We start from the raw sequence: 23,144 nt of genomic DNA, 5'->3' as shown, positions 1-23,144 counted from the left end.
ACCATTTAACACCCATATTTTCCCTTAACAATCTACCTCAAAGTTGATCTTTTGATCAGGTCTTGCAACTATAAAAGTTATAGATATAGGCAAGAACAACCTGAAAGGTGTGTTCCATATAACTCCCATATTCAAAATCATAATATATATGATTGAATTGATAACATGTTGCTTACTTGATATCAATGGATTAAATGAGTTTGAGTTATACGCAGGAATCAATATCATTATGTTAATAATTCATATAATTTCCATGTTAGAAATTTAAATTGACTTTATCTAACCAGGATTATGCTAAGTGTTAAGGTATATGTTCAGGAATGACCACCTAGCCACATGACTTAAAGACTTTTGATATTTCATTTCTATTTGGAAATTTGATTTATCATGAATCTTGAAGCATCAGAATCTAATTCGAAAAAAGGAGAAAAATTAATGAATAAAAAAGAAGCATATCCTTGAAGACCTCTAATTGGAACATGAAATTCTGACACTTACAATACAGATGTCAAGACGGATGTCCTAACACCACACAATGTCTACACTGATGCTATGACATCTGCTGATTGACAACACAAATATATCAAAGCTGAAACAAACTGTAGAATGATAAATAACACAAGTAATTGTCAACCCAGCTCAATGCAACTCACTTAATCTTGAGGCTACCAAGTCAGGAAGGAAATCCATTATAATAGTATTAGTTCAAAGTCTAAACAATCCCAGTTTATGAATTTTCTCCTAATCATTATCCCGTGCAACTTCTACCTAGAAATCACCATCTAGAGATGAGAAATCCCGTTTCACTTCCAATCACCTCAGCGATAAAAACATTCACAAACCTTGTGACTAGATGAATCAAATAGAAATATTACACTTTCAAATAAACAATACTTGATCTTGCTTAAAAGATCCAATCAAGATCAATATTCAATTCTTTTGCTTAAAAGCATCAAGAGTGAGAATAATCAATCCACCTCAATGTATCAGAAGATACATGAGTGCCACACAAACAAAACACATGAAAGCCTTTAAGGACTCCCAAAACACTAATCCTTATTTGCACTCACGGTTTCTATTTGTGAATGCTTGTTATACTAGGTTTAGCAAGTCCTTATTTATAGACTCTTGTAGTATGAACAAGGACTCTGAAACAAATCCAATATTCTTCTTTTTTAATCAACTGCAAGATCTTCATAGAAAATAGGTCAAAAAAATTGATTGCAATGAAATTAAAAGGTACATTTAGTTAGAATTTGATTACTTTAGACAAAAAAATGCCTTTAAAATTGTGAGGTGTCAAACAAAGAGCAAATGATAATTTTGTCTTTAATTTTCAGAACATCTTCTTTTTCTTATATGGTAGATAAGTAATTAAATTAAAATTATTAGTTAATTAGTTGAGAATGGTCTTTGTTTAGACATTGAAATATAATATTAATAAAAGTAATATATATATATATATATATATATATATATATATATATATATATATATATATATATATATATATATATATATATAGAGAGAGAGAGAGAGAGGAGGGATATTCTTACTCCAATAGTTAAAATTAATGAGTATTATTTTTCTCTTTCCATATTTAATTACTTATTAATTTTAACCATTAGATTGAAAAGAATCAATGGTCATGATGAGGAGTAAGTCTTGATAACTTACTCTTGGAATAAGCATATCCCTCCTCATATATATATATATATATATATATATATATATATATATATATATATATATATATATATATATTTGACAGATTTTTTTTTCATATTAATTAAAATATATTATTTTTCATTTTTTATTTAAAGAAATAAATACCAAATGTATTTGAACTAAATTTAAATAAAATACATTTGTGTCATTACTTGTATTTAAGACACAATAAAATAAATTATATTAGTTTTTTATTATTAAACTAAAATAATTAGTTCAGAATGGTTAACTTAAAAGATAGGAAAAGGGAAGAAAAAAATACACATAAAAAGAAAAGAAAAAAACGTGTTATTCACCCGATCGTTGATCTAGAAGTAATGTTTTAGCGAAGAAAAGAAAACTATGCCTATTAAAAATGGATTACTCACTCACTCTTCCTTTATTTTATTTTTCGAACGACTAATGATGGTGACGCAATCTCAAACTCTCTTAACTCCTATATAAATTGCGACGCGTCTTCTTTCAATTCTCATCCTCTGATTTCTTCTACTTCTTTCCCCTCAGATCTCTCTTCCTTCTTTCGTTCTCAACCTCTCCTTAACTAAGGTAACTCGTCATTTCTTCGTATAATTTCACTTCTTCGTTCTTCTTTTTCTCTCTGATTTGCTTCTCTAGTTTGCAAGTGAGTGAGTTTTTCTCTCTCGATATCGCATTCTGGTTTCTGTTACAGTTTCTGTTTCGTTCTTAAGTTTGATTAATCGATCACATTATATGTTCTATCTATTTTTATTTTATTTTTTTGATTTTGTGTGTGTGATTCGGTTGAATTGTTAATGGTGGATCTGTTTTTTTGGCTTTATTGAATGATTTGTTGTTAGATCTGATATTTGATTATTTAATGACGTGATTTGGAATTTTCGTAATTTTTGAATTTTTGTGTGTGTTTGTGTTTGCATGTGAAGAAACAGAGAATGATGATTCAGTTGAACGTTTTAGTCGTTTTTATTTAAACATTTTGTATTTTATTCGAGTAGTTTCCTCTGGATCTGTGAGAATTTTTTCATGGAAATTATAGATCTCGTTCTCAATGTGATTGTACTTGTGTCCTATGAAGCACCGACACGGCACCGACATTGATACGTTGATCTATATTTGTAATTTGAAAAAAATAATAAATTAAACGTAGTTATAACTGTTGGGTAACACTTTTTTTTCCAGAGGTGCCGGTGCTTCTGAGCTTATGATTTAGATCTTTTAATTTGGTTTAGAAAAAGTTGTGTGTTGATTTTGAGATTTGATTGTTTGTGTTGTAATAACAGGTTGCTAAGAAAAAATGGTGAAGATTTGCTGCATTGGAGCTGGCTATGTTGGTGGTCCAACAATGGCTGTGATTGCTTTGAAGTGTCCTGAGGTGGAGGTAGCTGTGGTGGACATTGCCGCGCCGAGAATCAATGCTTGGAACAGTGAGCATCTACCTATATATGAGCCTGGTCTTGATGATGTGGTGAAGGAGTGCAGAGGAAGGAACCTTTTCTTCAGCACTGATGTTGAGAAGCATGTTGCTGAGGCCGATATTGTTTTTGTGTCGGTGAATACTCCTACAAAGACTCAGGGTCTTGGAGCTGGCAAGGCAGCTGATCTCACTTACTGGGAGAGTGCTGCTAGGATGATTGCTGATGTTTCGAAATCTGATAAAATTGTTGTTGAGAAATCAACTGTTCCGGTTAAAACAGCCGAGGCAATTGAGAGGATTTTGACTCATAATAGGAAGGGTATTAATTTCACAATTTTGTCTAACCCTGAGTTTCTTGCAGAGGGTACAGCCATCAAAGATTTGTTTAATCCGGATCGTGTGCTTATCGGAGGTAGGGAAACTCCTGAAGGTCAAAAGGCTATCCATACTTTGAGAGATGTTTATGCTCATTGGGTCCCCTTGGATCGAATCCTTTGCACCAATTTGTGGTCTGCTGAACTCTCGAAGCTTGCTGCTAATGCTTTCCTGGCACAGAGAATCTCCTCTGTGAACGCCATGTCTGCGCTATGCGAGGCAACCGGTGCTGATGTTGCTCAGGTTTCTCACTCGATCGGCACTGATTCGAGAATCGGACCTAAGTTCTTGAATGCTAGTGTTGGTTTTGGTGGATCATGCTTTCAGAAGGATATTCTGAACTTGGTCTATATCTGCGAGTGCAATGGCCTTCCCGAGGTTGCTAACTATTGGAAACAGGTCATTAAGGTGAATGACTACCAGAAAGCTAGATTCGTGAACCGAGTTGTTTCTTCCATGTTCAACACGGTGTCAGGAAAAAAGATTGCTGTTTTGGGCTTTGCCTTCAAGAAGGACACCGGTGACACTAGGGAGACTCCTGCGATTGACGTGTGCAAGGGTTTATTAGGAGACAAGGCTAAGTTGAGCATATATGATCCTCAAGTTTCTGAAGAGCAAATCTTGAGGGATTTGGCAATGAAGAAATTTGATTGGGATCACCCTGCTCATCTTCAACCAACAAGCCCAACAACTTCCAACAAACAAGTTTCTGTGGTTTGGGACGCCTATGAGGCGTTAAAGGACGCACATGGTATTTGCATTATGACTGAGTGGGATGAGTTCAAGAACCTTGATTACCAAAAAGTTTTCAACAACATGCAGAAGCCTGCATTTCTCTTTGATGGAAGGAATGTTGTTGATGTTAAAAAGCTCAGGGAAATTGGTTTCATTGTTTACTCCATTGGAAAACCATTAGATGCTTGGCTCAAGGACATGCCTGCAGTGGCTTAAAGAAGAGAGAATCACAAAATGGATTTGCATTTAGGGATGCTGAATTTGTTGGTATTTTTCAGAAAGGAAGATGCATTGCTATTATTCTTATAGTTTAGATATATTTCTGTTGCTGTTATTTTCTTTCTTTCATGTTACTTTGATTTTGATGAGATTTTGGTGGCAAGTTAGAGATAAAGCCCAAATATTACTATTGTCTCCTTAGCTAACTAAATATCCTTATTTTTCGACATGGTTTAATGTAATAAATTGATGGTGAAGGGAATTCTATACAATGAATATCATTTCTTTTAGTTGAGTTTGTCTTGTTATTTTTATATAGGATGCAATATTTTTATATTCTCTTCTAACTGTTATTCAGGTACTCTTGCTTTGAAAGTGCAGTATATAGATTAATCAGTTATCAGTTGATGCAAGTAATTTATTAAAAACATTCGATGTTGCTTTTAAATTCTCTCAAGATGATAGGGAAAATAATATATTTTAGTTAAACTCATAATTACATTTACTAGTATTTCACCCCGTCATTATTATTATTATTATTATTATTATTATTATTATTATTATTATTATTATTATTATTATTATTATTATTATTATTATTTTATTGAAAAGAGGGCTAAGAGCCCAGAAAAAGGAAAACTACAAAAAAAAACTACTCTAGAACTACCGGGGTTAAGATTAAGATCTGTTCGGTATAACTCCTCAAAATTGTCTGGACACTCCACAAACAGTTTGTAGCTTTCTTTCATTATAATTCTGTCATTATAATAAGTAAAATTATTTTTTTATAAATTTTTTAAACAATTAATATATCTAATCAATATATTTTTCAATTTATTTAGAAATTAATATATTTTTCAATTTAATTAGCAATTGTTTCAAAAATTAATGTATGGGTCTGTAGGTTAGATTCACCTTATTAAAAAAAAAAAACAATTTTCATTTTATTTATACAGTGAGAACTTCTACTATACAAACAATTAATACAAACAATTAATAAAAGATTGACCAATTTGACTATTATATCCTTAGTTAAAAGTTATTGACCAATTTGACTATTATATCCTTAGTTAAAAATTTCTTTACAAACAAAAAAGAGCAATTCAGTAACTAACAAAATCACATATCATTTTTTCAACCTTTCAATAACCAAACGCCAATTGTCAGCCTCTCATTGGTCCAATTTTTTAACTTTTTAATAACCAACTTTTTCTCCCCAACACACTTCTTCTCTCTCTTACTTAAATTTTCAAATTTCTTTCACATTTCATTTTTCCACATTTTCTTACTTTTATTTTAATTTTTTTTTCATTTAATCACAAAAATTATTAATAATCTATTTTTTTTAACTTTAATAAAATTAAATATTTATTTATCTCACGGGTCACTATCAATTTAATATTTAATTTATTTTTAATCGATCATTACACACTTTCTCTTTCTTAATTAAAATTTCAAATTTCTCTCAAATTTTCTTACTTTCATTTTAATTTTTTTCTCTATTTATGTATCAACTCTAAAAAATAATTTATTTTTTAATAAAAATAAAATTAAAAATATTGTAATATCACGGGTCACTATCAACATAATACTTATTTTATTTTAATCAATCATTGTTTTTATTAGAGAGATAATATCCTTATTTTTAAATTTTTTTTCTTTTCTTCATTTCACGTTTTTTTTAAAGATTATTTAATACAATTAAATTCATATGATTATTGTTCATTTTACATTTGTATTTAAATATATTTTATATCGGATCAAATAAATTTTTTATTTCACGGATCATTATCAACAAAGTATCTATTTTATTTTAATCAACAATTAATATAAATTGAGAGATAATTTTTATTTTTAAATGTTAAAATTTCATTTTTTTATCTTCATCTTCCAGATTCTTTTTTTATATAATTATTTAATATAATTAAATTTATATAATATTTTTCATTTGTATTTAAATCATTTATTAAAAATTTATATGTATCTAATTAATTTCATACAATATTAAATAAATTTACCCGTGCGGAAGCACGGGTATCTTACTAGTTTCAAATAAAATGGAGCAACCCTTGTTTTTTATAATTTGTTTGGACTTTGGAAGTCTTTTTCTTCTAAAAAGTGTTTTCGAAAAATATATGTATAATACAAGCATCTACAGCACCTGGGTTTTATATTTCTTGTCGGTGGGTAGGGAGAGGAATCTACCTAACATCCTACAAGTTAAACTTGACATCCTTTAGTATTTTGATGTAATTTATTATTATTATTATTATTATTATTATTATTATTATTATTATTATTATTATTATTATTATGCATTTTGTTTGTTCGGTAAAGATATATAATAAAATTAAAAATAAAATTGATAAAGAATAGAATATATATTTTGTAGCAAAATTATAAGCGTCCGCACGAGTATCCATTCGGACACGCTTATTTTGACCAATATTGTATTTTTTTACAGAATTTTTTTTATGTAATTATTATTATGATCCATTTCGTTCAATATTTTGATTAGTAATTTCATGTTCTCGTTAATATTTATTATTTTAATCGATAATCCCGTGTTCCCGTTAATATTCATTATTTTGATCAATAACTTTTTGTTACCGTTAATATTTCAAATTTGTTCCCGTTAATATTAAAAAAAATTCATCAGTAACTTAATGTTTTTGTTAATATTCAAAATTTCGATCAGTAACTTTGTGTTCCCGTTAATATTCAATATTTTGTCAATAACTCCGTTTTCGCGTTAATATTCATTATTTTGATCAGTAACTTCGTGTTCCCGTTAATATTCAAAATTTGTTAATATTCAAAATTTTGATAAGTAACTTAATGTTTACGTTAATATTCAATACTTTGTTCAGTAACTTCATGTTCTCGTTAATATTCAATATTTTGATAAATACCTTCATGTTTTTGTTAATATTCATTATTTTGATCAGTAACTTCGTGTTTCCGTTTGTTCCAAATTTGTTTCAGTTAATATTAAAAAACTTGATGAGTAACTTAATACTTTCGTTAATATTCAAAATTTTGATCAGTAACTTTGTGCACCCGTTAATATTCAATATTTTAATAAGTAACTTCATTTTTCCGTTAATATTCATTATTTTGATTAGTAACTCCGTGTTCTTGTTAATATTCAATATTTTGATAAGTAATTTCATGTTCCTGTTAATATTCAATAATTTGATCAGTAACTTCATGTTTCCGTTAATGTTCAATATTTTGATCAGTAACTAAATATTTTCGTTAATATTCAATATTTTTATCAGTAATTTCATGTTACCGTTAATATTAAATACTCGTGTATTTGCACGGATACTGGTATGATACGCGCATTTGTTCCCAAAATATTATAAAATTAAAATGAAAGAAAAATGAAATTATTTAACCAAAATATTTAAACTAATAGTAAAATTGTTATTTAATATTCAATATTTTGATCAGTAACTTAATGTTTCAGTTATTATTCAATATTTTGATCGGTAATTTTATGTTTTCGTTAATATTTAATATTTTCATCAGTAATTTCATGTTCTTGTTAACATTAAATATTTTGATCAGTAACTTCATATTCCCGTTAATATTCTATATTTTGATCACTAACTCTATGTTCCCGTTAATATTCAATATTTTGATAAGTAACTTCTTAATAATATTCAATATTTTGATAAGTAACTTCTTGATAATATTCAATATTTTGATAAATAAATTAATGTTCTTGGATATATAGGTTTTTGATATATATATATATATATATATATATATATATATATATATATATATATATATATATATATATATATATATATATATATATATATATATATATATATATATATATGGGGACGACTCAAGTGAGAACATTTGGTTATTATGAGAAATGAGAACAATGAATCACGACCATTAAATTTTAATTTTTTGATTTTAATGGACTGGATTGGTTTCTCTTTCTATGTTGGTTTAAAATAAATATTAAGGATCATAGAAATAGAAATCAATCTAGTCCATTAAAATCAACAAATCAAAATTTAATGGTCGTGATTCATTGTTCTCATTTCTCATAATAACCAGCTGTTCTCACTTGAGTCGTCCCATATATATATATATATATATATATATATATATATATATATATATATATATATATATATATATATATATATATATATATATATATATGGTATTGTATTATATCAAATATTTGGTATTATATATAATTAATTTTAGTATTTTTCACAATTAAGACAACTTTTTTAATATTTATTATTATATTAAATAAATAATTAAATTATTTAATATTGTATTAAATATGTAAACTCTCCCTTATTATTAACATCCATAGTTTTTTTCAAATTTTTATTTAAAGAAAAATGATCAATAAATCTAGAAGATTTATTTTATTTATGGTTATATATATATATATATATATATATATATATATATATATATATATATATATATATATATATATATATATATAGAGGAGGGTTATATTGACTCCAAGAGTAAGTTATAATAACTTACTCCACATCTTGACCATTAATTCTTTTCAATCTAATGGTTAAAAAGAATAAGGAATAGTTTTCTCTTTTCACATTTAATGACTTATTATTTTTAACGATTATTTTATATATATATATATATATATATATATATATTCATTTTTGTATTATGAATTGAGTTTAGTAATTTTGTCGAGATCTATCTGGCAAAATACCTTCAACAAAATCCAAAAATGAGATTCGCCCCCTTTTCTAAATTTCATTAGGGGGCCCTTTACGAAACATGTGAACACTCTATTTATCAGGAAATTCTGCACCTATTTCATAATTATGACTGATTCCCTTGTTCGACAAAAGATCCTTTTATATACAATAATAGTATTGTAGCAGGTATAGTTTAGTGGTAAAAGTGTGATTTGTTCTATCTAGGGTTGACAATGAACCAAATTAACTCGAAAATAGTTCGAAACTCGATTCGAAAATTAAATTGTTGAGTTAGGTTCATGAACCAAATGAGTTGAGTATGAGTTAAAAACTGAATTCGTTAACTAAATGAGCTGAACATGAACTATGCATAGTTCGACTCGTTAGGTTCATGAGTCAATTCGATTATATATGAGATAGATTATATTGTCTTTAAGAGTAGGTTTAAAGATTTGCTCTGAATGTTAGTATCATATTTTATTTGAATCTAATGGTTTTATTGATAACTTATATTCTCAAGTTAACAAAATATTTCTACAAATAAAATTAACATTGTATAAATTCCAATCTTCTAACTTTTATTTTATTTCTATATTTTTATTTAAAAAATATTAATTTAAAATATAAAAAATATATATAAAAAAATAGTCTTTAAAAAATTACTTTTAAGTCTATGGAATAAGCGAGTTGAACCTAACAAGATAAACCTAACGAGTCAAACCGAGATGTTCGTGAACTTTTAACAAGTCGAGTTTGAGTTGGAAAAAAAGTTCGTGATAAACTCGAACTCGAACTCGGTCAATTCTTAACGACTCGAGTTTGAGTTGAAAAAGAAGTTCGTTATGAACTCGAACTCGAACTCAAATTCGTCCAATTGTTCACGAGTTGAACTGAGCTGGGGTGAGTTCGACTCGACTCGACTCATTTCCAGCCCTAGTTCTATCGATCTCTTAATAGTTAAGGGGTTGCTTGCGTGATTCATATCACGATCAAAAACTTTATTTCTTACTTAAAGGGATTTAATCCTTTATACCTCTTAACAAACAATTCGAGGAATAATATACATTATCGTAATTTGTATACATTTTAGAATCAATTCTAAAATTATGAAACATAAGTTTTTGCAATTGGATCAAGAATCCCAAATTTCAATATAAGTTAAAGGATCCAGGGAAAAAGATAGATAAAATTTGTTTCCAATCGTAACTAAATCTTCCAATTTTTTTATTATTTGTTTTGTATAGGAGAGATTGAAGCCAAATAGCTTTGAAACGATTTTTTTAGTTTACTAGAAACATCAACAAATCTTTTTAGCTCGACGGAAATTTTATTATTTTCCTAAAGATTCTATGAAATAGAAATAGAGAACGAAGTAACTAGAAAAAAGAGATTGTTCGAATACTCCTTTTCTATAGGGATCATCTAAAAAGCAACGTTAATTGTATTCATACCGAAAGGCTGACATAGATGTTATGGGTCATTTTTTAATGTATTCCATCTCTCTCTTAAAATATTCTGTAAAGGAGCTGAATGAAACAAAAGTTTCACGTTCGGTTTTGAATTAGAGATGTATTTTCATAAACGTCGACTATAACCCTTAGCCTTCCAAGCTAACGATGCGGGTTCGATTCCCGCTACCCGCTTATATTCTATTTCTCTATATATTCTCTCTTTTATTTAATAAATTTATTTCTTTAGTTTGAGTTATGAATAGAATAGTCAATAGTCAACAATTTGAATGATTCAGTCTTATTCTATTTATAATAATTATCATTTCTATATTCTGATAGATACATATTTTATAGATAGATAGAGATTTTATAGAATTCTTTTTTCTTTCACTTTTCACGAAATTGTCGTGAAAGTGAAAGAAAAAAAAATAAAAGCGTCCATTGTCTAATGGATAGGACAGAGGTCTTCTAAACCTTTGTTATAGGTTCAAATCCTATTGGACGCAAATTTCTTACATATTGAATTCTTTATTGCAATTGCATATATATTAATTGAATTCTTTATTGCAATTGCATATTTATTGCAATTGCATATATATTGATTGAATTCGTATATAATGCTTAATATTTCAAATAAAGTAGCCGTAATAGAAATAGATCTTATTAATTTTTTTTAATATTCTTACTAAACGCTTCTGAAATTTAAAAAATACTCTTACTAAATTAGTCATATTAGTAATATATGACTATCCTGAGTGAAAGACAATTTGATTCTCTTCTAGTAGCATCAACCTAGATAAGAAAACATAGAGCCTTTTCATACTACCAAAGTGTTTTTAATGTTACAAGTCACAGAAGCAAAAAACAGTGGTTTCACATTCCAATTAATTGTTATCATATCAATTGCTTTGATATAAAAAATCCCATAATACGCAAAAGTTAAAGGGGTAGGAATGAGTTAGCTAATGGCTTATGTACTATGTAGTTTTTTTTTTTGGAGGGGGGATAGGGATATCCATATTTGAAAGTAAAATGCAACCATTCATTTTAGACAGGTATATGAGAGTGAAAAAAAAGGATATTCAGCATCAAATTTTGCACGACGAGCAAGTTTCTTAACCCTTCGCTCCTCACCTTCTAAATCAACTCCCCTATGTGTTGTTGCTACTGCATCTTTCTGATAAATTTCATTGTTTTCTCTTGCTTTTAAATCTTTAGTGTCACCATAGACATTTTCATCATCCTCCTCAGTATTAGGTTTTTGCAGTTCATTTTTGTGTGCAGCTTTTGCCAAATTTCCAGACACAAAACGGCGGTTGCGAATCTCCCCTTTATCTTTCTCATCCCATTTCTGGCTTATAAGTTTGGCACACTTGGAACATACCTCAGCCATCGACCATACTGTCATCTGGTCCATCTCTCATATTTTGCTATAGTTGGAAAAGACACAAGAAAACATGGGTTTTTTTAATAAATAAACAAATAAGCAGATACTGTGAATTCGGTAAATCAAGTGATTTTTAAAATCTATCAAGTGCAGATTTACGATATTGATATTTAATCGACACAAACAGGGGGAAATAAACATTGAAAAAATTACAAAAGCAATAACATACAATTAGTGCAAGTTAGATAAGGACTACTAACCTTTTTCACTTCTTTTATAGGCTTAAAAAAGTCGACATCTTCATCATCGCTACTATCATTCTCTTCATTCATAGAAGTCAAATCTTTAGTAAACCCCAATTCAAATATTTAATTACGTATGCCACATCATTTGATTATCTTCTTGAGCTTGTTAAATATGTATATCTGAATGACAATACCTGAGTTAAATGTTAATTACGTATATCTGAATGACCAATGTAATCTCACAATCCTGATAATCTGTTGTGAAATTAGTAAACCCCAATTCAAAATCGTAGAAATAAACATCTTGGATGCATTATCATTTGAAAATTATAAAGAAATTAATGGTTACTTGTGATCAAACCAGACCTACTTATATGGTGTAAGAGTTGTGAAACAAGTAAAACCAAATTCAATTACAGTTGTGTTTACGGTGATTTCGGGTAAACAACCGCTAGTCTTCCAAACTATAATTTATACTTTAGTTACTCGCAGGATCGACTAGATTGATCCTAGGACATAGTCAAACAATTGTCTTTTGATATAATTTGATTCATATTTGTTGGTTCTTGCTTCGAAACTTGTTTGTGATGTGATCGTATGACTAATCATGTGAAATAAACTTGTTATACATGTAAATATAACTTCGACAGAAATGTAAAAGGCATGTAAATTGCAGAAATGTAAAATACAAGAATGTAAAGTGCTTAGAATGAAAATTAAACGAAAGATAAAGAAATTGGAAAGATACTTGAATAAAGAAAAATACAAATGTATTTAAAGTGGTGTTGGTGTCATACGTACATTTCTCAGCGAACTCTTTCTCTTAACACTTGATACTTGAGTAATTTTGTGAGTGATTTGTACAAAATGAACACCCTGGATCCTGATATTAAGACCCTTATTTATACTAATTTCGACCCTAACGGTCCTACACTAACGAAATGCCACGTTGCTCACATGCATACGCTTCGAATCCCTGGGGCGCCATCTGTCCTTGTTCGGTTACACAGACTATTTCGAAATTCAAATCCTCCCGCCTGAATTCTCTTTCGATACGTGGCAACGTGATTAAAAAACGAGAATGCTATGAAACACGCCAAGCTTCAGTACCCTTCGTATTTCGAGAAAACGCTTAAGTCCAAAAGACAACTTGTCTCGAATTAGCTTCGATTTCCATCATCTTTACTTCAACTTAAACAACATCCTTGAATCATGGCCATCAGGAGCCATTTTTATTCTCAGAAATGGTCATCAGAAACCATCCTTCTTCGAACTCTAATTCTTCAAAGAATACTTTCTTCAAACGAAATCTTCAGCTAACAAATTGCCCCCAATAAATGCCTGTTTCGAAAAACAAGAGAAATAGGTGTTTCTTGTCATGATGAGATTTTGTTTTACTCATTTTTTAGAGTTCCAAGACAACTGACTCGTCATACTCATTTATGACTCATCTTTCAAAATGTCTTGTCATTCTCAAAAACGTCTCTTCAAAAACCTGCATTCCCACGTTTTGTCATTACTTGTGATCATTGCTCCTATATACTAGGAGTAAGGTTAACAACTGTTCGACTGCCGTTGGATTAAATCACCGCTTGCCGCGTGTCTTTTGACCTTTATTCAAAAGATTTGAAAAGGTTTCTACTAAACCTTTAAATACTTAACCTTTTTCCTTCACATAACTTCATCTTTCATCTTTCTGCGACCATCATAAAAAAAACCCTTCTTTGGTTTAACCTAATTTCTTGAAGCAAACATATCCATGGCGTCCTCTTCAAATGCTCCCCAACCCGTTCAAAAGCTTCAACATCCACACAGATAGGGAACCAACAACACATTCCAGACCCAAACGCAGCAGAAACTCGTGCTATCTACGCTTTTCAGGTAATCATTCCTTTTGAACTTTCTGGGAAAACTCATGCCTTCATGGGTCCTTTACCTGGAGGAAATAACCCTTCTCTGGGTAAATTTTCCCCTGCCTATTATAATACTAGGCCCTTGCTTAGTAAGAACCAAATAGATGAAGATGGCAACCCACTCTTAGCCGAAACTGCCAATGTAGATGATGATTCGACTGAAACCACTATAGCTTTAGAGAAAATTAGGTTGAACTATGCAACCAACTTCCTAAAAGTATTTAGATCAATCCCTTTAGCAAAGGATCCTGACCTATATTATGCTTGGCTGACTAAGGTAGAAAGCAAAAAGGCTTCGTTTTGGAAGGAATTAGGGATATATGATCTAATTCAACTATCCAAAACAGGCTTAGAATATAACCAAACCATGTTAGTAGCATCAGTATATTTTTGGGATGCTTCTCACAATACGTTCCACCTTCCTTGTGGAATGATTACCCCCACTCTCTTTGATATAGCCGCTATCACAGGGCTTCGACCAACTGGGGAAGTTTTCGACCCTAACTTCATGGATACTGATACCATCTAGTTCAACGAAGTAAAAGTCACCTATACTGCTTTTATCCAGAGATACCATGTCCAAACGACCACTAAAGTCACAGATGAAGAACACATTGCATTTCTAGCACTCTGGCTTTCGAGATGTGTTTTTTGCTCTAGGTCCATCCAAGTGGAAAAAAGATATCTGTGTATGGCTAACTAGATAAATGATGGGAAAAAGTTAAACCTAAGCCAATTAATTCTAGGATTCCTTTATGAGAATCTTGGCGAAGCAATAGATCTCATCAAGAATTACAAGACATGATCTCTCATTTTCAATGGCCCCTTCTGGTTATTGCAGCTATGGCTCAATGCCACTTTCGAAGCACATCTCCCGTATAAAGGTATTGTGGATGAAGAAAAGACGGCAATCAAGAATCTGATAACATGATTTTATATCGTATATTTAGCTTGAAATCCATAGATATTTATAGCATTTTCCGTTTATTATGTTAATTAATTATGATATTACGCGTGTTTTTGCTTTGTTTCAGGTTTCACACTCTTACTATGCCGAATTGTGAAAAAGAGAAGAAATGGAGCCAAAACGACCCTTTTCTATGCCTAAAAGACGTAAATTGGGTGCTGAAGTAAAAAGGGAGTGCAATTAAAGGCCAAGGGTGCTAAAAGAGGCCCAAAGACTCAATGAAGCAATCCAGCCCACGAAGGAAAGCAGCCCAAGCCACACAAGTAAGCAGAGACGCACGTCTCTGCCACCTCAGCAAAAAGGGAGACGCACGTCTCCACCTCCCTAAATTCTCTCCACTTGAGACGCACGTCTCAAGTCTCCCTGAAGAATAGGAGACGCACGTCTCCACGTCCCAGTCTGCAGAAGTTCCTCTTTTCACGCAAAGCAACTGCAAAGCCCCTCCTATAAATAGGACCAGTCACTTCACTTCAATCTGTCCGATTTCCTGCCAACGAAGTGCTGCCAAAATTGTACCGTGAACTGCTTTTTCCTTATTCTGCTTTCATTTAACCGTTTATTTTCTCACAACGATTTCTACACTGGAAATTGTTGTGAACTTTTCGTAGATCTAGCCTTACGTTAGATTTATCGTTTTATTTCCTTGTTTTTATTTTCTGCCATTTAAATTCCGAAGAACGATCCAGCCAACCTGTGGTGGAAGTTCGAGTACTTCAAGATTCAATTCAATTCAGATTTATTTTAATTCAGGTTTATTATTTACCGCCTTTATTTATATTATTATTGCATGATATATTATATGCCAATTAATATGCCTATTAATATGAACCAAATTTATTTATGCATGTTTAACCATATTAATATGTCTGGCTAAATTACTAAAGGTGTCGGTATGTAAAGTAAGTTAACCGTAGGGATCCGAAATAAATTGGCTTAAATTATGTTTTATTAATTATCACTTATTTTTGGTTTATATGTCTAATTTAATTAGTAAGTCTTAAAACCAATAGAGCGAAAGTTTGAGGGCTTAAGACGGTCAAAGGTTAAAACCAATAGAGCGAAAGTTTGAGGTGTTTAACTGGATAGTAGACATAGGACATTAGTTTTAAGGATGGCGAAAGCGTATTAAAACTAATTGGAACTTATTTATTTTCAAAAATTGTTTTTACACTCGAGCGGGATGGCGAAAGCATACGTTAGGGTTATTAGCTTGCTCCGAGTCAACAGAGCGAAAGTTTGAGATTAGGAGATTTAAATAGATAACAACCTCGTAAAATAGGCATTTTATTAATTACATTGTTTCCAAAAAGCTCTTCTAAAATCTAATGGGATGGCGAAAGCGTACATTAGGATTAGGATAGTAGTCTGAATCAACAGAGCGAAAGTTTGAGACGAGGATTTTTAATCAATTGGAATTAGTAAAGATTTTTAATTTAATTATGCAAAAGCCAATGGACCTTCGGATTACCTTTAGTTAAACGAAATACATACTAATACCTGTCTTTTATCATTATTCTTTATTTTCTCACAACCACTTTCCCTTAGGAACAATCGAAATTTTAGTACTCCTAGCTTTACATAGTAACCTTAGATAACGGTAGATCGATTCATAGTCCCTGTGGATTCGATATCTTTTAAAACTACACGACACGACTGTGCACTTGCAGTTATCAGATTTATAGACACGTAAAGTCGCGATCAAGTTTTTGGCGCCGTTGCCGGGGACTATTTAAGTCGATATCGTAACTCACTGTTACACCGTAGAGACTAGGACAGTTCTTCCCTTTCTTTTTGAACGATTGTATGCCAAATACTCGTTCAGAAGGAGGAGACTTAATACAACGAATTAACGAGATCGAACGTTTCATTAACGTCAAACGTCGAGCTCGCAATCTTCCCGAAGTAGCAGAAATTCCGATTAATCAGGAATTGATTTTTACTGATCAAATCAATCAAATTACCCCGAAGTTAGAGATGGCTGCTATTCGTCCTCTTAGAGACTATGCCGCTCCTTCGCGCGCTGAACCGCATTCAAGTATCGCACCACCTGCGATTGAAGCGAACAATTTCGAACTAAAACCTTCACTGGTCCAAGCTGTTCAACAGAATCAATTCTCTGGAAGCCCTGTAGACGACCCCAATCTCCATTTATCCGTGTTCGTGCAATACGCCGACACTCTCAAAGCCAACAACGTTAGTTCCGAAGCTATTCGATTACGCCTTTTCCCTTTCTCCTTGAGAGATAGAGCGAGAGCGTGGCTTCAATCCCTGCCTTCCAATTCCATAACTACGTGGGACGAATTGAAGAGAGTATTCTTAGCGAGATATTTTCCGCCTAGCAAAACTGCTATGCTTAGAGGTCAAATCAACGGATTTACCCAGAAAGATAACGAATCACTCTTCGAAGCTTGGGAACGTTACAAGGACATGCTTAGAATATGCCCTCATCATGGACTCGAACCATGGCTGATCATCCATACTTTCTATGGTGGTCTCTTATATAACACTAAAATGACTATAGATGCCGCTGCTGGCGGAGCATTATGAAGGGTAGAAAAACACTTAGAAAGGGGGGGTTTGAATAAGTGTAGCTTTAAAAACTTGACAGATAAAAATAAATTGCACAGTTATTTTTATCCTGGTTCGTTGTTAACTAAACTACTCCAGTCCACCCCCGCAGAGATGATTTACCTCAACTGAGGATTTAATCCACTAATCGCACGGATTACAATGGTTCTCCACTTAGTCAGCAACTAAGTCTTCCAGAGTCTTCTGATCACACACTGATCACTCCAGGAACAACTGCTTAGATACCCTCTAAGACTTTTCTAGAGTCTACTGATCCACACGATCACTCTAGTTACAACCTGCTTAGATAACCTCTAAGACTTCCTAGAGTATTCTGATCCACACGATCACTCTAGTTCCTTACAACTTAATGTAATCAATTCTAAGAGTATTACAAATGCTTCTTAAAAGCGATAATCACAACTGTGATATTTCTCTTAACGTTTAAGCTTAATCTCACTAATATATTACAACAGCAATGTAGTGAGCTTTGATGAAGATGAAGATTCTGAGCTTTGATTTGAACAGAGTTTAAGCAAGTTGATTTGAGTTGTTTTGGTGCAGAATCGTTAACCTTGCTTCACTTCAGAACTTCATATTTATAGGCGTTTGGAGAAGATGACCGTTGAGTGCATTTAATGCTTTGCGTGTTCCGTACAGCATCGCATTTAATGTTATACGCTTTTGTCAACTACCTCGAGCCTTGTTCACGCTGTGTCTACTGACGTAGCCTTTAATAGCTTTTAACGTTCCTTTTGTCAGTCAGCGTAGCTTGCCACTTGTACTTCCTTCTGATCTGATGTTTGTGAATACAACGTTTGAATATCATCAGAGTCAAACAGCTTGGTGCATAGCATCTTCTGATCTTCTGACCTTGAAGTGCTTCTGAGCGTGATACCATCAGTACTTCAGTGCTTCTGTTCTCTTGTTCTTCTGATGCTTCCATAGACCCATGTTCTGATTCTGCTTCGACCATCTTCTGATGTCTTGCCAGACCATGTTCTGATGTTGCATGCTGAACCCTTTGAGACAAAGCTTCTGAGCGCTGAATTATGCGTATTTATATATATTTCCTGAAAAGGAAATTGCATTGGATTAGAGTACCATATTATCTTAAGCAAAATTCATATTATTGTTATCATCAAAACTAAGATAATTGATCAGAACAAATCTTGTTCTAACAATCTCCCCCTTTTTGATGATGACAAAAAAACATATATAAATGATATGAATTTGCGATCAGAAAGAGTAGACGGCAAAAGACAAATTACACAGCTATAGCATAAGCATATGAATATGTCTCCCCCTGAGATTAACAATCTCCCCCTGAGATAAATAATCTCCCCCTGAAATAAATACTCGAAGAACTTTAATAAAAGACTTCCCTGATTATTTCGGTAGAGACGATCATATAAGCTTCTGTCTTTAGAGAATCCCTAGCTTCTGACTTCTGCTTCCATTGGACAGCTTCAGAACTAGAATTTCCTTAGATCCCTAGAACACTCACAGCTTCTGATTCCTGCTTCCATCTAGGACAGCTTCAGAACTTGAATTTCTTTGATCTTCTGAACATTCACAGCTTCTGATTTCTGCTTCCATCTAGGACAGCTTCAGAACTTGAATTTCTTTGATCTTCTGAACATTCACAGCTTCTGATTTCTGCTTCCATTTAGGACAGCTTCAGAACTTGAGTTTTCTGGATCTTTAGAACATTCACAGCTTCTGATTTCTGCTTCCCTCGGATAGCTTCAGAGCTTGAATTTCTACCAACATCACTTCATGCTAGATTTGTATCAGAACATTGTTGAATGTACCAGAGCATCATCTGAGCATCTCTACATCCTGAAATGTTACAGAACAAAAACTAAACGACAAAAGTCAGCATGAACGAGTCAGAACATAAAATGTATATTCGAACACATGATATGTATCAGAGCCATATAGGCTAAAATAATGTATCAGAGCAAATAGAATTTTGTCAGATCAAATAGACAAATATGGATCAAATTCTATTATCAGTGCTTCTGATCTCTGAAGCTTGACAGCACTAAGCTTGCTTCAGTTTCCATGGTTTTGCTTCTTGTGTTTGCTTTGAAGATTCTCTTCACTTCTTTATACCTGCAAAACACTTAAACCATATAGAACTTGCAGTTCTTGTTAGTAAATGTGTGGGAGCTTTACCCAGCAACTGATAGATTAATCAAATCATTTATCATTTATCTTCTCCCCCTTTTTGTCATAACATCAAAAAGAATATTTCAAAAGATTCAGATGAATAAAGCGACAAATAAAATCACTGGAATGTAAATCAAGGAAAGTTTTCATTGATAATCAAAAAAGATTACAAGAGAGGAATGCAGGAAAACAGATGCAACAAGGAAAGAGAAACTACAAAGACCAAAGGACTAAGATCCTAGCCTACGCAAAATCCGCGCCAGAACATCATGAATCCCGTCAGAGCTTGTAGCTTGCCTTGCCATGAAGGAGCGAAACTCAGCATTGGCTGCTTCTTGCGCGTCCAAACGAGAAGCCAGCATAGCTTGATTCTGATGAAGAGTTTCCAAGGTCTCCATCAGAGCTGAGGTTTCACCAGAAGAGGAGGCACCTGAATTTCTGCCAAAAGGGACAGCAATCTCAGCAGGGTGATCTTCTGGGAGATCTTCAGCTTGTGCATCTTCCATTTCCTCATCTGAGTCTGACTCAGAAGTAGCCTTAGCATATTCTGGTTCAGGCAGCTCAGAAGTTCCATCTTCCAACGCTTGAAGAATAGCTGCTAGGTTTGTTGGACGAGTAGGACCAGCAACTTCAGCAGGATAAACCACTACTGGAAAGACCATGTGAGGTGCTTTTTCAGAAGGGTTCATTCTGAACCAGTTGAACAGCCACTGAAAATCTCCAGTCAGCACAGGAAACCATGGTCTCCACACCACGATGTCTCTGCAGAGATTTTCTTCTTCCAACTCATCTGCTGGTATCTTCCTTTCAAGAGCACTTCTGTTCCTGATGAAATGGTGATGGCTGCTCTCACCAACTTCCAACCGGAGACCACGAACACCAGGAGCTTCAGACATAATCCTTTTCTGAGTGTCTGTAGCCTTATCCAGAAAATCCTGACGAAAGGTATTCCAAAGGTTGTTTGTAGCATACTCATCCAGATGGTTAAGGTGAGCAGCACCTAGAATCTCCAACCAGCCATTTACATCAGAATGTAAAAGCTCCAGATATGATTGAGTGGTAGGAGTTGGAGGGTTGACGGTGAACCTGGAGTCGGGAAGAACAATACTATAGGGATTAGGTGTTCTGGTGGGAAAAGGGTGTGAGAGAGATGAAGAAATATCTGATGGAAGGGTTGAAGGAGAGGAGATGTCAGATGGTGAAGAAGGTGGTTCCGAGAGGATGAATGAGGAGGAAGAGGTGGTGGAGGTCTTTGAAGAGGGAGGTGATTGAGGGGTACCGTCAAGGGGTTGATACACTTTGAGAGGGTCATAGGTGATCCTTACTCTTTTTGGTTTGGTCTCTGGTTCAGCAGTTGCCTTTCTCTTTTGTTTCCGATCATTATCTTGATTCCCAGAGCTTGACAATGGATTTGCAGATATTTGAAACTGCTAGGGTTTATGATATGAATGCAAAGAGAGAGAACGAAAAAGAAACTGTATGCAAAGTGAGAGAAATATAAGAGGGAAAAGAAACGTTTGAAGAATATAAAAAGAAAACTGAAAGGGAGTTAATGATGAAAAGCATTTAATGTTACGTGACATGAGGAGAGATAATAAAGACAAAAGACGTGATTTGCACAGTTACCTAAGTAGACGTCCCCTCAACTGCACGCACGCTTGTCCAGGAATAGTGAACACGTGTTTACCATCTGGATAGCCAGTTACAGCTGTTTTGCTTTTAAAGAGATTCTGAATTAACTTAGACAGTGAAACGTTAGTAGTAACTAAATCACAATTTCTAATTGATTTTAATCAGAACTTCTTAAAAAAGATTTCATTTCAGAAGATACCCATATATAAGAACTTCTCATCTTCTAATTCTGGGCTTGTTTCTGAAGACTCATTTTGTTCCGATTATATTGAATCCATCAGGTCTAGGAACAGGATCCCAAACATCATTCCTTGTAAACTGATTCAGTTCTTCTTGCATAGCAATTATCCAGTCTGGATCTTCTAGAGCATGATCAACAGAAGTTGGCTCGATCAAAGATACAAGACCTAATTGACAGTCTGCATTGTTCTTAAGGAATGCTCTTGTTCTGATTGGATCATCCTTCTTTCCAAGAATGACATCTTCTGAATGACCAGAGATGAGTCTGGATGATCTCCTGACAGATGGTTCTTCAGAAATGCTTAGATTCTCCAGAGAAGCTGATACTTGATCTTCCGATTCTTTGCTTCTGAGAGGTTCTGCTTCTGATGCGTTGCTTCTTGGCTCAACAACTTCTGATATATCAATATCACAATCTGCAAAATTATCAAACTGCTTTGGTTTTTCAGAACCAAGCTTATCATCAAACCTGATATTGATTGATTCTTCTACAGTCAATGTTTCAGTATTGTATACCCTGTAGCCTTTTGAGCGTTCAGAATATCCAAGAAGGAAACACTTTTGTGCTTTGGAATCAAACTTACCAAGATGATCTTTAGTGTTCAGAATAAAGCATACACATCCAAAAGGATGGAAATATGAAATGTTGGGCTTTCTATTCTTCCACAATTCATAAGGAGTCTTATTTAGAATAGGTCTGATAGAGATTCTATTCTGAATATAGCATGCAGTGTTTATTGCTTCTGCCCAGAAATGCTTAGCCATATTGGTTTCATTGATCATGGTTCTGGCCATTTCTTGCAGAGTCCTATTCTTTCGTTCTACAACCCCATTTTGCTGTGGAGTTCTAGGACAAGAGAAATCATGGGCAATACCATTTTCTTTGAAGAATTCTTCAAAGGATCTGTTCTCAAATTCACCACCATGATCACTTCTGACCTTTATGATTTTACACTCTTTTTCAGATTGAATCTGAATGCAGAAATCAAAGAACACTGAATGAGTCTCATCCTTGTGTTTCAAGAATTTTACCCATGTCCAGCGGCTATAATCATCTACGATGACTAATCCATATTTCTTCCCTCTGACAGATGCTGTTTTGACTGGGCCAAACAGATCAATGTGCAAGAGTTCTAATGGCCTTGAGGTAGAAAAAACATTCTTGGACTTGAATGCAGGTTTGGAGAACTTGCCCTTCTGACATGCTTCACAAAGAGCATCTGATTTGAATTTCAGATTAGGGAGTCCTCTGACAAGATTCAGTTTGTTAATCGGAGAAATCTTTCTCAAACTAGCATGACCTAATCTTCTGTGCCAGACCAACTGCTCTTCAGAAACAGACATAAGACAAGTCACCTTCTGACTCATAAGATCTTGCAGATCTGTCTTATAAATGTT

General features: G+C 32.9%; 1 protein-coding gene and 2 non-coding genes across 4 annotated transcripts; 2 read left to right on the top strand and 1 right to left on the bottom strand.

Annotated features, from left to right (window-relative positions):
* The first annotated feature begins 2,115 nt into the window (after window positions 1-2,115).
* LOC131651719 (UDP-glucose 6-dehydrogenase 4-like) lies at window positions 2,116-4,740 on the top strand. Of its 2 annotated transcripts, none has more exons than XM_058921398.1 (2): window positions 2,116-2,274; window positions 2,988-4,740. In XM_058921398.1, exon 2 carries the CDS (start codon window positions 3,002-3,004, stop codon window positions 4,445-4,447), a length of 1,446 nt encoding a protein of 481 aa, XP_058777381.1. In that variant the 5' UTR covers window positions 2,116-2,274; window positions 2,988-3,001; the 3' UTR covers window positions 4,448-4,740. The 2 variants fall into 2 exon arrangements, with proteins under 2 accessions (XP_058777381.1, XP_058777382.1); XM_058921399.1 differs by having other exon boundaries at window positions 2,134-2,350.
* A 6,313-nt stretch (window positions 4,741-11,053) lies between these two features.
* Window positions 11,054-11,125, top strand: TRNAR-UCU (transfer RNA arginine (anticodon UCU)). The gene has a single exon. It is a non-coding gene; the product is annotated as a tRNA-Arg (tRNA).
* A 6,355-nt stretch (window positions 11,126-17,480) lies between these two features.
* On the bottom strand, window positions 17,481-17,587 carry LOC131654312 (small nucleolar RNA R71). Its single transcript, XR_009299353.1, has one exon. It is a non-coding gene; the product is annotated as a small nucleolar RNA R71 (small nucleolar RNA).
* Between the last annotated feature and the right edge of the window lie 5,557 nt (window positions 17,588-23,144).

Source organism: Vicia villosa, linkage group LG2 (genome assembly GCF_029867415.1).
Source record: "Vicia villosa cultivar HV-30 ecotype Madison, WI linkage group LG2, Vvil1.0, whole genome shotgun sequence".
In the NCBI taxonomy this organism is placed as follows: domain Eukaryota; kingdom Viridiplantae; phylum Streptophyta; class Magnoliopsida; order Fabales; family Fabaceae; genus Vicia; species Vicia villosa.
The sequence above is the reverse complement of the archived record's forward strand: the minus strand, read 5'-3'. Positions and strand labels throughout refer to the sequence as shown.

Bases quoted from the DNA above. Each gene is read 5' to 3' on its own strand.
- LOC131651719 (XM_058921398.1), top strand. From the start codon at position 3,002: ATGGTGAAGATTTGCTGCATTGGAGCTGGCTATGTTGGTGGTCCAACA.